The 15,504-nt window shown below is 47.7% G+C and overlaps 1 protein-coding gene across 3 annotated transcripts in view; it reads right to left on the bottom strand.

The window, feature by feature from the left end:
* Positions 1-15,504, bottom strand: part of Frmd5 (FERM domain containing 5) — a 232,723-nt gene that overhangs the window by 28,230 nt on the left and 188,989 nt on the right. For 2 of the 3 annotated variants that reach the window (XM_013010029.1, XM_013010027.1), the window contains exons 2-4: positions 8,214-8,318; positions 4,416-4,458; positions 4,104-4,182 (exon numbers count right to left, since the gene is read on the bottom strand). In XM_013010029.1, the coding sequence (XP_012865483.1) occupies positions 4,104-4,182; positions 4,416-4,458; positions 8,214-8,318 (227 nt within the window). Of the gene's footprint in view, positions 1-4,103; positions 4,183-4,415; positions 4,459-8,213; positions 8,319-15,504 lie in introns of those variants that run through there. The other variant, XM_013010030.1, reaches the window with a different exon arrangement.

The following is a 15,504-nucleotide window of genomic DNA, read 5'->3' as shown; positions in this document are numbered from 1 at the left end:
GCTAAAGAACAACCTGGGAATGGCACCCAGGTCTTTCTGATTTCAGGGCCTACTGCCATACTTTCCAGTGAAATGAAAATTGATTGGCTCACAGCTTTGCTCATTCATGTACGTATTGTCTATGACGGCTTCCATATTCAATGACGGAACTGAATAGTAAAGACAGCGACCATATGGCCCCCCAAACCTAAAATCCTATCTAGTCCTTTGTAGAAGAAAGTTTACCACTCAGTGTTAGCCTAAGCTAGGCCCAAATGAGGTTCACTGACGGATTAAATGACCCAGTGACTCTGCCCATTAATGTGCACATTCATTCAGGGAATCAACTTCATGAGCTCCTGTTGTCTGATCTGCTGCCCCCAGGCGTGGGGCTCCACTCACACTCAACTTTCTTTCTGGCACTTGATCAGCCCAAGGAGTTCATTTACATGCAGCCCTTTTGAAAAGCTCAATCTGCTGCTCAATCCCCCATTTTCTCGGGTCTCTAGCCCAGACAAGAAAAATCTATTTATTACTTTAAAAAAAAAAACGACAAAGGAAATTAATCAGGATTTGGAAACTAAATTTATCCTCTGGGAAGAATCCAAGAGATAAATGGAAGCACTGGTCTGCATTCCCGACTTTGTCCTCTTCTCTCTGCTTGGCTTTACAGGAATGGTAGTGAAACTTAGGACCAATATTGTTGGGGAAAAAACACTCAGACAGCTAAATTAGTCTGGCAGCAAGATGGGATGAAAGGGCTCCGAGCCAGGAATGAATGATGGGCGCTGTGTGCAGATGGGGCAGGTGCGCACTCTCTTAAGATCAGTAGGGATGTAAGTGAGAATGATGGAGCGGATTCTGATGCTCATAGAATGCCCTAAGGAGCAGAGAGGCACAGAAACTAGAAACTGACGCAGGCACCCTGGGGTTCAACTGCACACCTAGGAAAGAAGCTCAAGAGGAAATTGTCCAAGGTGGTTAGCAGGAACACACATGGATGGCAGAGGAGCTTGTACACTCGTCAGTGTCCTGGATGTGTGGGGGCCTGGCTGTGGTCCCAATGCTGGACTTACATGGACCGTGTAATCAGTTTGGCAGAGAACATGAACACACGGAGCCTTTGCTCAATGCAAGGTTTCAAGAAGCATTCCTCCTCCCAGTAATTCTACGAAGTAGGCATTACTAGCCCCCATGACATGTCCAAAGGTCAGAGAGGTTAAATATCTTATGTGCAAGTCCTACAGACAAGTAGTCACATCCATTGGACCCAAGCCCTCAGGTCTACAACTGTTTCTTGGGTAGGAGGATCGTTATATAACATAGTGACACTTGATTTAGAAAATTGTATTAAGAGTTGCTAAAGGCAAAGATGGCTATTAGAAAGCCCCATGTCTGAGGATGGCTGACTTCTGTCAGCACCACTGCTGTTCCAACAAGCGGAGAACAATCTGGATGGCTGGTGCTAGGCTTTCAATAAAAACGTAGCTGGGTGTGGAATGTGCGCCCACCGTCACAATTATGCAGGAGGCTAATTATAGAAGGATTGCAGCTCTAGTGCAGCCTGGGCAAAAAAGTTCATGAGATAGCCCTTCCCCTCCCTGGCTCCCCAAGAGAAAAAACTAGGCACGCTGGCCAGATGCCCATCATCCCAGCTATGGTGGGAGTGTAACAGGAGGATCACAATCCTGGCAGTGCAAAAAAACCCCACGAACTTATCTCAAAAATAACCAGAGCACAGAGGGAGATGTGGTTCAAGCAGTAGAACAGTAGAACTCAGCTGTGAAGCCTTGAGTTTAAACCTCAGTGCTAACAACAACAAAGTATTGATTTGGCTCCAACACACGGCCTGGGGCACAGACTTCTGCGCCTGCACTAGCTCTGGCACTTTCAGCAGAGAGGGAGGGGCTCAGAAGGAAGGCAAACACTCTGGAGGATATGGGTCGGGCTAAACATTGGGTTGGAAGCGTGGCTTAGATGGTAGAATGCCAGCCAATGAGTGAAAGCATGCATCAGATAGCAAGTTGAAGTGCCAGTCTCTCTCCTTCATACCCACATTCTCTCTTTCTCTGTCTCTGTCTCTCTCTGACTCTGTCTCTGTCTCTGTCTCTGTCTCTCTCTGACTCTGTCTCTGTCTCTCTCTGACTCTGTCTCTGTCTCTCTCTGACTCTGTCTCTGTCTCTCTCTGACTCTGTCTCTGTCTCTCTCTCTTTCTCTCTCTCTCTTTCTCTCTCACACACACACACACTGCTAAACATAGTGGTTTTGTCTCCATTACTTGCTTGAAACTACAGATTACCTGGTCATATAGGTGAGTTTGGTTTTCCGTTTTGAAAGTGCTGACCACCTCTACTATCATGAAGACGAGCAGAGCCTGCAGTCTTTTTTTCTGTTTCGTTTTTGGTCAGTTATGGGGCTTGAACTCTGGACCTGGGTGCTGTCCCTCAGCTCTTTAGCTTAAGCCTAGTGCTCTACCACTTGAGCCACACCACCACTTCTGGCTTTTTCTGCTTATGTGGTGCTGAGGAATCGAACCCAGGGCCTTGTGCATGCAAGGCAGTCACTCAACCACTGAGCCACCTTCCCAGCCACACAGGCTGGCTTTGAACTACAATCCTCAGATCTCAGCCTCCTGAGTAGCTAGGATTACAGGCGTGAGCCACTGGTGCCCGGCTCCTGAAGTCTTTATGTCTAAGACAGCATGATGTTTCATTTCAGCTACTCCAACTCTCCTTAGGGCTTCAGAGTGGGTGGGTACACACTACCTGCCTTGTGCATGTACAGGAAGAGATCTTCCTGGTGCTCATTCTATCAGTCCCTTCAAGCTGCACTGGGCCCATTTCCCTCCCTGTCCTCTTTCCTTGCTTTCTCTGCATGTTTTTTTTTTTTTTTTACCCTCCCTTTCATTTCCTGATTTCCTTTCTGAGAGAACATGCTGCCTTTTTTGCCTTATGTAAAGCCACTGACATGCAAGTGAAAACAATTTCATTTCCTTCTTTGCTTCCCTTCCCTTCCTCTCTCCTTTCCTTCCTTTCTTTGGTCCTTTTCTCTTCCTTTCTTTCCTAAGCAGTTCAGGATCCTGAAGTGGACCTCAAGTCCTTACGGACATGCAGTTATATGACAGCAATGACCTCGTTCCTATCTGCTATTTCCCAGGCTGTAGTGTTAGTGGTGTGGTCTCTTTCTCAGCTCTAGGAGTCTCTGGCTTTACCTCTTGACCTATGGCCTACCTGCTACAAGATGACATCAAAGCTTCCTTATGTCTGGACAAAGGATCCCATTATGGAAAACGTCCAAAATGTGTGTGTGTGTGTGTGTGCCGCACACATGTGCCAATACTGGGACTTGAATGCAGGGCCTGGTACTATTCTACCACTTGAGCCATAGCTACACTTTTGGCTTTTTGGTGGTTAGAGATAACAGTCTAATGCACTTTTCTTCCAGGGCTGGCTTTGGACTGTGATCCCCAGATCTCAGCCTCAGAGGAGCTAGGATTATAGGCGTGAGCCACCAGTGCCCTGCTGAACTTTGAAATCCTTAAGATGAGACTTAGTGTGATTTTGGTTCAGATATCCAAAGCCCTGGGAGGCTTGAAAGTTCTTATTCACTGTCCCTTCTGCAGGATGGATGTGAGCACAGAAACCCTCATTCTCCAGTGGTGCTGGGTGAGATTGGATGCATATGCACATAGCTGTCTGCCACACAACATGATCCCTACCATAAAGAATTTATCACACAGACCTGATCCAATAACACGTCAGCGTTTATCCACTGGATTTAGAATTTACAATGCCTCCATATCACATTTATGATTCTCCCAAGCATATGCATTAGGCCATTGGAGTCTATCTTCAATCCTCAAACTAACCATCAACAGGTCTTCTCCAAAAATGTCCACAGAAGGCACATCACAGGTAGGGGAAAAACGTGTGCCCACCTCTACTGCAGAAAGCACGTGGAAAAGGAATATAGAAGTAGGTTCTATTTGGGAAGAGTTCCTTGCCTAAGAGCCAGGTGTTTCTACACCAGAGATTCTGAGAGGCCCATGCCCCCTTCCCTAGGCTTTCCTGCAGCCTCGGTGGCTGGTTGGGTGGGGTGGGGGATGGGGGAGTGTTCAGCCTCACCTGGTTATTTCTTCTTTCAGGGCAGCAGGGTCCGCAGGGTAAAATTTCACACGGAAACACATGGTGAACGGAGGCTGAGCTGCATAGAAAAGAGATGTCCATCAGCGTAGACCTTCTCCCAGAAGATGGCCATGCAGAGATACCGCGCCATCCCCCCACCCCCCCGGCCACCTATGCACAGGACTCTGACTGCCCATAGAAAATCCTCACACGGAGAACAGGGGAAAGCTACAAAACCAAGACTTGCGACCTTGGCCAGGCTTCTTCCCACCCTCCCCAGGGCAGCGCTGGAGTGCATTCCTGAATACTCACATCTCAGCTGCTTCACCACAGACTTGGTAAACTCCAACCAATGCTGAAACAGAGAACGCAGGACATGAGAACCCTCCTAATGAGCCCGAGTGTCAAGTCTAACGTGTGTTTACGCCACTTAAATCACTCTACAGATTGTAGCCCAGGATAAAAGTGGCCCCAAGTTTGTAAAATATAGGTTTGGAGAGTGGAAGGGTGACAGGATTTTTCGGAAACTAGTTCCCATGGAGCAGCTGTGACGAGGGGAATAGTTCCAGCTTCAGATGCCATTTCTGGGCTTCCCTGGGAATGCTGCCTCCTAAAGCAGGGTGCCAAAGTTCTGAGCCATGTTTCTGGCATGCCAGTAGGTGTGAATGGCTTCACGGAGGTATGTTGGAGACAAAGGCCCACCTGGCTTGAGTAGGGAGATGCTGAGTATGTTTACTAAACCCAAATATATTATACCTGTGTAAAATATATTACGTCTGCCTAACCTGTGGTATGTGTTATCTGCACACACATATAGTATATGTTATATACTATATATGATACATAAATATATAATCTATAGCATATATATACATACATATATATATATATATATACACACACACATACACATATATATATATGTGAGATCTGAGGATTGTGGTTCAAAGCCAGCCTGGGTAAGAAAGTCTGTGAGACTCTTGTCTCACAGAAATGGAAATGGTGCTGTGGCTCAAGTGGTAGAGTGCTAGTCTTGAACTGAAGAGCTAGGAGCAGCACCCAGGCCCTGAGTTCAAGCCCAAAGACTGACAAAAAATTAAAAAAGATAATTAATCATAACCAATAACAGAATGCTCCCCTGGGATTTTTTTTTGGTCAGTTGTGGGGCTTGAACTCTGGGCCTGGGTACTGTCCCTGAGCTCTTCAGCTCAAGGCTAGTACTCTACCACTTGAGCCACAGTGCCACTTCCTTTTTTTCTGGGGGTTAACTGGAGATAAAAGTTTCATGGGGGCTGGAAGGTAGCTCAGTGGTTGAGTGCTTGCCTGGCATACATGAGGCCCTGGGTTTGATTCCTCAGCACCACATAAGCAGAAAAAGGCGGAGTGGCGCTGTGGCTGAGCTGAAGAGCTGAGAGACAGCATCCACAACCGACAAAAAAAAAAAAAATGTTTCATGGACTTTGCTGTCCGGTCTGGCTTTGAACTGTAATCCTCAGATCTCAGCCTCCTGAGTAGCTAGGATGACAGGCATGAGCCACTAGTGCCAGGCTTCCCCTGGGATTTTTATAGAAGCAGGGCATGATAGCAATATGGTTTTTTTTCATCGTACTTGTATTTTTGTTATTCCCCTTGCCCCCCACCCCCAGTACTGGAGTTTGAACTCAGGGCCTGCTTGCTAAACAAATGCTCTACCACTTGAATCATGCTCCCCGTCCTTACATGGTACTTACGTTTGGGGCAAGAAAGCAATGAGACCATCCTCTATCTGCTTCTTGAATCTTCATGGGAGATTTATTACTTTCCTTATTGATGTCTGTCTGTTGGAATGCTAAGCAAGTACTTTTGCCAATCTGCAGTGAGCTAAAACTTCTATTATTTGGGACTTGATTGCCCGGAAGTAATTCAAAGCCACCAGATGAAGGCTCCAGGAGGACAGGAAACACCTCATTGGTCTGTAGTATATGCTTAACATGTTGCTGTCCAATGGACAGAGGGACTTGGGTCCACATTCCCTCTTCCCTGGCTACTTCCATTTAGTGTGATGCTTTGGCAGCATCTTCCCTGTGGCGGGAAAGCAGCCAAGGACGTGCAGACAGCATCCTGGCCTCCCTCGATTCCCAGCTCTCACCTTCTGGGCCAGGCCGTGGGTCATGCAGCTAATGGACCCACTAAGAGCCAGTTCTTCCGTCAGCTCCACATGGATAATCTGGGCTGACATTCTGCTCTCTTGCTTCCTCTGATCTGAGTTCCCACGGGGCTGGCAACTCATTATAGCCACTCAATGTGGTTAAGAGGTCCTTCTCACATTACATGGCCCACCGCAGCTCTGCTTCGCAGGGAAGCCGAGGCGAGGGATGAAATTGCATAGAAACAACCGGGGTCCCAGGCTGTGCCTGGATGGGCGGAGGAGGTCTGTTTAAGCACACAGGCATTGGGCAGAGGGAGGGAGAAGGCAGCAAGTGTCAGGAACTCAATAAAAAGAACACCTTTAGACATTAGACATAAAGGAAGACAGAAACAGAAAGGCAAGATGGAGGTGCAGTGTCAGTAGAGGGCTGATGGAGCTGAATGACAAGAAGGCCATGGCTGGAGATAAGGCTTTCCTCTGCACTGCAGTGAGCTCAAGGAGTGACTGAGGCTGCAGGAGGCTGGGAAGGGGTTGGGAAGGGAGCAAAAAGCACTGCCAGCTTATCAGGGACTTCAGCAGCCTCCAGCAGGGAAATGTTCCAGAGCGTCCCAAGAATACCCTACAGTTGCCTTATGGCCCCAGTATCATCAGCAACCTGATAATCTGGCCTTGGGGAGAAGGCTATCAGGAGAGGAAAAGGTGATTCCGGGAGCAGGGTTTCTGCCTGTGTTTGGGCCAAAACAGTATAATCTGGAGACTCAGGGGCTGGTGAGAGGGCAGAGGCCCTGGTTCTGAGGACAGTGGGGAACGGGGAGAGGCAGCTCCTTAGGGCAGACACAGAACCGAGCAAACAGAGGTGGAGAGTGGATATGACTGCTGGCTTCACACTACCTTGGAGCTGGTGGGGGGGGGGGGGAGGAGAAACGACTTATTTTATACCGTAGGGAAACGGGCTCCTTTCCTCCATCTTTACCATGATCCAGTGGATCTAGAGCAACTCTTGTAATGGGTCCCTTTCCCTCCAACTCTCTCAGGCCTTGGCTCTCCCTGGCCCTCCCTGGGGGTGGGGGAGGCAGGGGGAAGGGCACTTGCACAGCAGACCAGGGAAGACTTTCAGCTCGGGAGCCAAATGGCTCCACCCCGCCTTTGCCACTTACTTGGCTGTTGCAAATTACTCAGCCTGCCTGAGACTTTATCTACTCCTCTGCGGAATGGCCATTACAATTATGGATACTCATCATCAGTTTTAAGCGCTACATAAAAAATAACATATGTGAAGCTCTTGGCCTCAACATATATCAGCTGGAAGAGCCTGGCGTGCACCCTGCAGAGAAGGGCATAGAGCAGACATTGCCAAAGGTTTCTCTCCCTGCCTTCCTGTCTCCTTCTCTCCTTCTAGCTCCTTCTCCATTACAAACTTCACAGACGCTGACTCTCCTCAAGTAACTTCTGACTTAACTGGAGAAGAACCAACAAGACTCGCTCTGTCCTTTTTAGTTCGAACACCACCATCTCTTGGGAGCTGAAGAGATCTTGGGGTCATCAGCCTCCCTGTTAGAAGTGAGAAAGCTCATACCAAATACCGTCTGTAAACACCAGTCTGCCATTTTCATTTTCAAGTGAGCACCCAGAGCAGAGAGGGCACCTGGATTTCTGGTACCGGGAAGGGGAACCCTCTTTGTGGCCTCATATTAAGGTCCAGAACTAAGGGGTGGACCTTTGTAGAGCAAAGGATACAAACCACCGAAGTTCTTGAAGGCACCATTTCGGCATGTGTGAAATGCCAGGCTTCTCGTGTTTTATAGCCGTCTCTCAGATTGCCTTCTAGGCATAAGACTGTGTATGACTTTAAGTAATGACGGCCAAGTTCAGGGTCTGGCTAGCCCCTGATACCTGACGCTACACTCTATGAGGAACCATTCAAGGCTTCAGGCCCATTGAGGAACCCTGTGCTCCCCGGGGGGCTTTGCATTTTGACTTACCCGCTGCTTATCTGGGTCTACAAAGCGGATTCCAAAATAGTCTTTCTCAAGGAGGTTCAGGTGGTGGCAAAGAAGGTCAAACAGGTACTGGCCCTTGGCATCTCTCTGCAAAGCAAGCAGAAACGAGTGGCGTTCAATGTGACTGTTTCTAACAAGCATTAAATCATTCCCATTTTCTAAGTGTTTCATGTGGATAAGGTAACATAACCGTGCCCACAGCTCTGCACTAGAATTCTGGGGTGTTTAGTACCCAGAAGAAGCCCAGCGCCACCACTACTGTGTGAGCCTTTCCCTGCTCATCGCAGGGATGAGCAGGCAGTATGGGATACACAGAGCTCCACCAAGACCAGCAGGCTCTGCCTCTAATGTGTGTCTCGAACCCATCCACTTTTCTTTATCCCTGTGACCAACTCCATAAGTCAAGCTGCCACCAATTTGCAACTGGACCACCGCCAGAGGCTTCTCTAAAGGATTTTTCTGCTTCTACTCCTTTCCTCAGTCATTCCACACTGCCACCGGAGGGACCACAATGCAGACACCATGTCTGTTTTGCTGAGTAAGCTATGCAGGTGCACAGTAAGCTATTATTCAAGCGTATGGAAGAAAACACTATGAACGGTCAGTCGGTCTCTCTTCCACCCTGGTCTCCCTGTGTCCCAGCTCCTTTTCCTTGTGTATCCTTTATGGGATGTCCTGTATACAGGCAATCATAGACGCGTGGATGTGTCCTTTGTTTTTTAGCAGTAGTGGAGGCTGGACTGGATTTCAGTCTTCCTACCTGCCTACACCTTCCCATAGCTGGGGATAAGAGGTATGCATCACCATGCCTGGCTGCTTTTCTTGAGACGGGGTCTTGATTTTTTTTTGTTGTTCACACTGGCCGTGAAGTGCAATCCTCCCAATCTCCATCTGGGATGACAGGCTGGCACCATAACCCCCACCTACATCTCCTCTTTTAAAAATACACTTGTAACATCTTTCTCATTTTTTTTGCAGTGCTTCGGGCCTTGCACACACTCTACCTGGGTACACCTCTGGCCCCCATTTATAATACACTTTTTGATTCTTGCAAATCCTTCTATAGCAGTACAGATACGGCTCAGGGGCTGTAACTGCTATGTATGCCTGTGATGAACCTAAAGTTATTTACTTAGGTCCACACTGCCGTAACTGGTTTTTCATCTATTACAAAGACCGTAGTGATCCTGAATTTCACTCTACACTCCAGCTGAACAAAGTCAGTGTCTTCCCACTGCTCCCAGCCAAAGTCCTGACTGCTCACGGCTGGTGATGCCCTTGCGGCTGCCCACCTTCCCTTTGAGCGTATCCAATCATTCTTGCATTTCACTCGGGCCGAAGCCTTGCTGTTCTTCAACATGCCAAGGCTTTTTTTATTTGCCTCTCCTGTGACGCTGTGTTCCCTCTGCCTGGGATGCTCTTCCTGTCGTCGCTAATCTCAGCCCTTCTATCCTTAAGTCTTGGCTCAAATGCCTTCTGCAGAAATCCTCCCCTACCATATGGCTCTTCCCTGTAACTTTCCATCGCATCCCTTTTATGTCAGTCAGAAACTTACAACAAGTGTGCGTATCTTGTTGACTTATTTGTTAAACAACCTATTGGCTCCTTTTTGAGACCGTTACTGTGGGAGCAGGAGCCTTTCTCTACAATTTAGAACAGGGCTTGGTATAAGGCAGGTCGGCTCTCAATACTTACTGAATGCCAGGAGGTTTGTTAAGATGAAAACGTTAAGATTCAGGCTCTTTATAACCCATCACTTCTACTTCAGAGCCTGCCTGGGTATCCGGGCTATGCTGGGGGAGGGGAAGGCTTGCAGGAATCTGTGTGCAAAGCATCCATCTCTGGGTCTGTCCCCAGTTGTCTCTATAGCTCAGCCCAGATGACCATCTCCAGGCAGTCCACATCCAACTTCGCACCCTATTTGAGGTTGTCTTACAAGATCTAAAGGTCTCCCTAGTGCCAAGGCCCAAAGCCATGAGTGATCACAGAATGCCCTGACCCTACTATAACAGACCTATTTGTAAGATCTCCATGAGAGGTTACACCTCAGCTCTTCTGCTGGCTCCCTCTATTGGATGCAGCAAATACCTTAAGAAGCTTATCCTTGCAGAGGCTGAAAGATGAATAGTGGGTAGCATTACCCAGAAGAGGCAGTGTACCTCCTCCTCCTCCTCTTCCGCTGGCCTCACATTCCCTCTGACAACATACTCCCAAATGCAACAGCCCCATTCAACACACCTTGGTCTCCCACCAAAGACGAGCTATTCTTTCAGAACACAGACTAGGCAGGAGTCACACTGGGACTTCTGGGTGATGGATCACACACCAGGTCTTTTGAAGAACTTCCTTGGTAACCATCTTTCTGAGTTGGGCCTGAGGATCACTTTCCTACTCATCCCTCAGAGTGGGAGGAGAGCCGAATCTCATATTTCTGTTTCTCTGGGGGTATAGGAAGTATATTCAACTCTTTTTCACATAGCATGTCCTAAACTATTATCTTTCTTAGGATAACTGGAATGGAATAGCACGAAACAGTTGCATATTGTGCTGAATTTTTTCTTTACAAGTTTTATTTACACCAAGCTGGCTACTACATTGTGATCAAGCTAGTCTGAATTTTAATGTCTGAAGAAACTCTCTTCCAAACACTCAGAAATCATATTAGCAGGAGCCTGGGGTAGAGACAGCCACAGGGAAAACATGCTTCTGTTATAGAAACCGTGAGGACATTTTTTTTTTTTTTTTTGTGGGTTGTGGGGCTTGAACTCTGGGCCTGGGTGCTGTCCCTCATCTCTTCAGTTCAAGGTGAGCGCTCTACCACTTGAGCCCCAGCGCCACTTCTGGCTTTTTCTGCAAGGCAGGCACTCTACCATTGAGCCACCTTCCCAGCCCTTTTAATATTTTTTTACTGAATGACTTTCTTTTGTTTATGTGGTACTGAGGAATTGAACCTAAGGCCTTATGCATACGAGGCAAGCACTCTACCACAAAGCCACAATACCAGTCCCCGCAAGGACTTATAATAAAAACCTGGTCTTCCATTAAAAATAAAACACCACCACAAGAGGCTCATGGGCTGTACTTGCAAGGCTCTTTAGGTGTTAAGAATCTTAAATTCAAAGCTGGGCACTGGTGGCTCATGCCTATAACCCTAGCTACTCAGGAGGTTGAGATCTGAGGATTGCGGTTCAAAGCCAGCCTGGGCAGGAAAGTCCATGAGACTCTTTATCTCCAATAAACCACTAGAAAACCAGAAGTGGTGCTGTGGCCCAACTGGCAGAGTGCTCGCCTTGAGCTGAAGAGCTGAGGGACAGTGCCCAAGCCCAGAGTTCAAGCCCTATAACCCCCACTCCCCCCCCCCCCCGGCCAAAAAAAAAAAGAAAGGAAGGAAGAGAGAAAAAAAATCTTAAATTCAGTAGATCAAACATCACGATTCTCCCATTTCCCAGTGAGAAGGCTTGGCTCTTCTCTTGTAGGAGGCAGGAAACAGGCCCGTAGCCTGTTCTACATCCTCAGCATCTGGTGAGATGCTCCCTGCTCCCCACCATGGAGTCAAAGTTCCCTCAGATACCTGGCTCTGTACTAAGAGATTCACATAAAGCTGCAACTTCCTTTGCTGCATCTCTTCAGATAGGGTGAAGTTGAGGGGAACGGAGAGATGCTTTCTGGCAGAATTCTGTGAATTTTAAATCCTAGCAGAAGTACAAAGGCAGGATCAACCCAGAATACTTTGGAGGTAACTTTCAGAGGTTGCCATATGCTCCTCTTTTGCCAGAGTGGAGGTGCAGGATTTTAGGATTTTCTGTAAGTTCCATGGCCTGCTGAGTTCTTTGCACATCTCATGTTTTTAGGCTGCTCTCTGCCTGGCCTCGTGGCCCTGGTCTGCTGTCTCTATCTTCCCCTGCCTCTGCCTGCGGTTTCTCTGGCACCGTGGCTGTTCCCATGATGTGTGCTGAATGCCGTAGTATTGATTATCCTGGGGAAATAGGCCTTTCGCTGACAGGTGATTACAAAGTCAGAGCTCCAGGCCTGAGCACGTTTATCTTCAGGACAAGTGATCTGAGTGAAGCACTGAAAGCCTTCCCTTCAACTAAGCATCAGAGTTTATTCTCTTCCCTAAGACATTATCGGGACAAAGGAACTTACGAAGCTCTCATTTATAAATAACTTTATATTTTATGAACCACAGTAGTAACTACACAGGTTTTTGAAAATAGCAGTGCATGGAAGGAAAACCCATTTATTCTCTCTAGATGGTGCCCAGAATGATTGATGAACCTCTCAGACTCATTTTGCAATCTAGGCGGAGGAGAATTCCTGTTCTTGTTCCTCCCTGTCTGATACAATTCCCTTAAGTTTTGTGTGTGTGTGTGTGTGTGTGTTTGCCCGTGTGCACCTGTCCTGAGGCTTGAACTCAGGGCCTAGATGCTGTCCCTGAGCTTTCGTGCTCAAGGATAGCACTCTACCACTTGAGCCACAGCTCTTCTGGTCTTTTTTGGTGGTTAATTTAAGAGTTGTTTCTTTTCTATTATTATTATTATTATTATTATTACATAGTTGTAAAAAGAGATTACAATTCAATAAGTCAGGTTATGAGTACAATGTTCCTCAATGTCATACCTTTCTTCATTCTTTCCCATTTTCCCCCTACCCACAAGTTGTTTTTTTTTTTTCCTCAGTCATGGGGCTTGAACTCTGGGCCTGGGAGCTGTCTCTCAGCTCTTCAGTTCAAGGCAAACACTCTACTACTTGAGCCACAGCGCCACTTCTGGTTTTCTGGTGGTTAATTGGAGAAGACTCTCACAGACTTTCCTGCTTGGGCTGACTCTGAAGCATGATTCTCAGAGCTCAGCCTCTTAAGTAGCTAGGATTACAGGTATGAGTCACTAGTGCCCAGCCTCTCAAGTTTTATTTTTACGATTTTTAAAAATATTAGCACACATTATAGTCTTACAAAATGATTTTCATTGTGGTATTTCAATTCATACAATGTATTTTACTAAACTCACTCCCCTCTATTGCTCTCCCTTTTTCCTCTCCCCTGTTCTTAAAGCAATTTCAACAGGTTTCATTTTTTTATTTTCACACATGTACATAGGTATTGAATTCATGTTCACTGTCCTCTGTCCTGCTGATATCTACACTCCTCCTCCCAAAAGTGCTCGTTCTCTCTGGGTGTGTGTGTCTCTCTCTCCATCTGGGTGATACTGGGGATTGAACTCAGGGCCTTGCACTTAGTAAGCTGGCACTGTACTATTACAACACTGCCCCAGCCCAGTTTTGTCTCTTATAGCGAAAGGACTGAGGCAGGAGGCAGCAAGTAGCAAGCAAAGCTTGGGCCAGTGACCTAAGCCATTCAAGGGTAATTGCCTTTTCTGCTTCGTCATGATAACCCTTGGGCAGGAGAGCAGCTTTATTTTACTTGTTAGGTTTTATCCTGTTCAGCCCTACCACCTGGGCCCTAGTGCAGACTAGGCAAGGCTTAAAGTGATCTCCATCCTGGTCTTAAAGAAGGCGGAGGGAGGAAGAAGAGACTACAGAAAGTGGGCTTCTGAGCCTCCACAATACAAGAGAAAGCCACACCAACACTAGGAGCCTGTAGGAGAGGTAAGAACTGAGCAAGCGGCCCTCAGAGGCCAGGCAGGGAAGGGACGGACACAGGTGATGGGGGTGAGGGGGGCGGGGGGGACAGTTCTCAGCCTCCATTCCAGTTTAAGTTTATATTTAAATCCTTGAAGGCCATAACACTTCCCTACTTTCCTGACAGTGTCTTCTCTGGATCCACTGTGCTGGTGTTGGCTGGGTTCAGGAGCAGATGCTGTGTGAACGCTTTTTAATGTCAGAGGAGTCAGACACATTAACTCATCTTCCCAGGGCCGTGGCACAAGTGAGCTGAGCAGAAAAGTGTGAATCAATTACTGAGGTGCGGCTTCCTGCTACTGTGGCTCCCTTGCACCCAACCCAGCTTTCGGAGCCTGAGGTGGCGGTGGGACGCTAATAGCAGGGCCCCAGTTTCACCAACCTCAGCCCCTTCCACCCTAAAGTACATTTTTCTTTGAAGGGAGGAACCCCTGCTGGGTTCCCACTTTTCTTGCTCAGTCGGAAAGCCAACTGTCCAGGAAAGGCTGAGGCTGCAGTGCGCGCGTGCGCGCGTACGTGTGTATGTGTGTATGTGTGTCACACTGCTTTGTGTAGCAGCCTGTCCCACACGCAGCAGGCCACAGCTCAGCCCTGCCCAGGTGTATCCTCCTCTGCATCCCCCTCAGAATTCAGCAGCCAGCATGAGAAGGATGAGGCGCAAGCAGGCACTTGGGTGCCAGTAGTGCCAGGAGGCTGCCATCGGTGCCGCAGGAGTGATCCAGCCCAGAGTTCAGAGGGAAGAGAGGATCTAAGCCCCTTAGCCATGGGCATCATGAGCCATGCGGATGGACACCTGTAGGCTGGGCTGTTGGGTGTGGTGCTGCGGTGTAGGCTGGGCTGTTGGGTATGGTGCTGCGGAAGCCCTGTTGGAAATCCTCACTCGGGTCAGAGAACTGGCTTGTATTACCACCGCACAGGTACTGGGCTCATCTTGAAGTATCCTCCTATTCTGCAAGGGAATGACCACCATTTTGAAAATTTACCCCAAGTGGCTCTTGAAGCACAGAACTACATCTGTATCTTCTCCTTATCCCAAGGCCATTTCTCCACAACTACTATCAGAAGAAGAGTAGAAAATGCCAAATATAGGGCTGGGAAGGTGTCTCAGTGGTAGAGCGCTTGCCTTGCATGCATGAGGCCCTGGGTTCGATTCCTCAGCACCACATAAGCAAAAAAGAAAAAAGCCGGAAGTGGCGCTGTGGCTCAAGTGGTAGAGCACTAGCCTTGAGCTGAAGAGCTGAGGGACAGCGCCCAGGCCCAGAGTTCAGGACCCATGACTGGACCAAAAAAAAAAAAAAAGAAAAAAAAGAAAATGCCAAATATATACCATTAACCCAAACCTCTTCAGACACCTGGCAGGTGCTAGCTCACATCCCAGAATTTCTTTCTTTCTTTGAACTCTCAATCCTTCTGCCTCAGCCTCTTCAATTCTTGGAGCTTTTAGGAGTGTGCCACCATGCCTGGCTTCACAGAAACACGAGCAAGGTTTCTACATCCTGTTCCTGACTTGCTCTTTGGGAAGAAGTTGAATGAGATAGAAGGTAAGACATGACACAATTCCAAGACACTAAACTTTTTTTTTTTTTTTTTTCAGTCATGGGGCTTGAACTCTGGGCCTGGGTGCTGTCCCTCA

The sequence above is a fragment of the Dipodomys ordii genome, unplaced genomic scaffold (assembly GCF_000151885.1).
Source record: "Dipodomys ordii isolate 6190 unplaced genomic scaffold, Dord_2.0 Scaffold11, whole genome shotgun sequence".
Lineage (NCBI taxonomy): Eukaryota > Metazoa > Chordata > Mammalia > Rodentia > Heteromyidae > Dipodomys > Dipodomys ordii.
The sequence above is the reverse complement of the archived record's forward strand: the minus strand, read 5'-3'. Positions and strand labels throughout refer to the sequence as shown.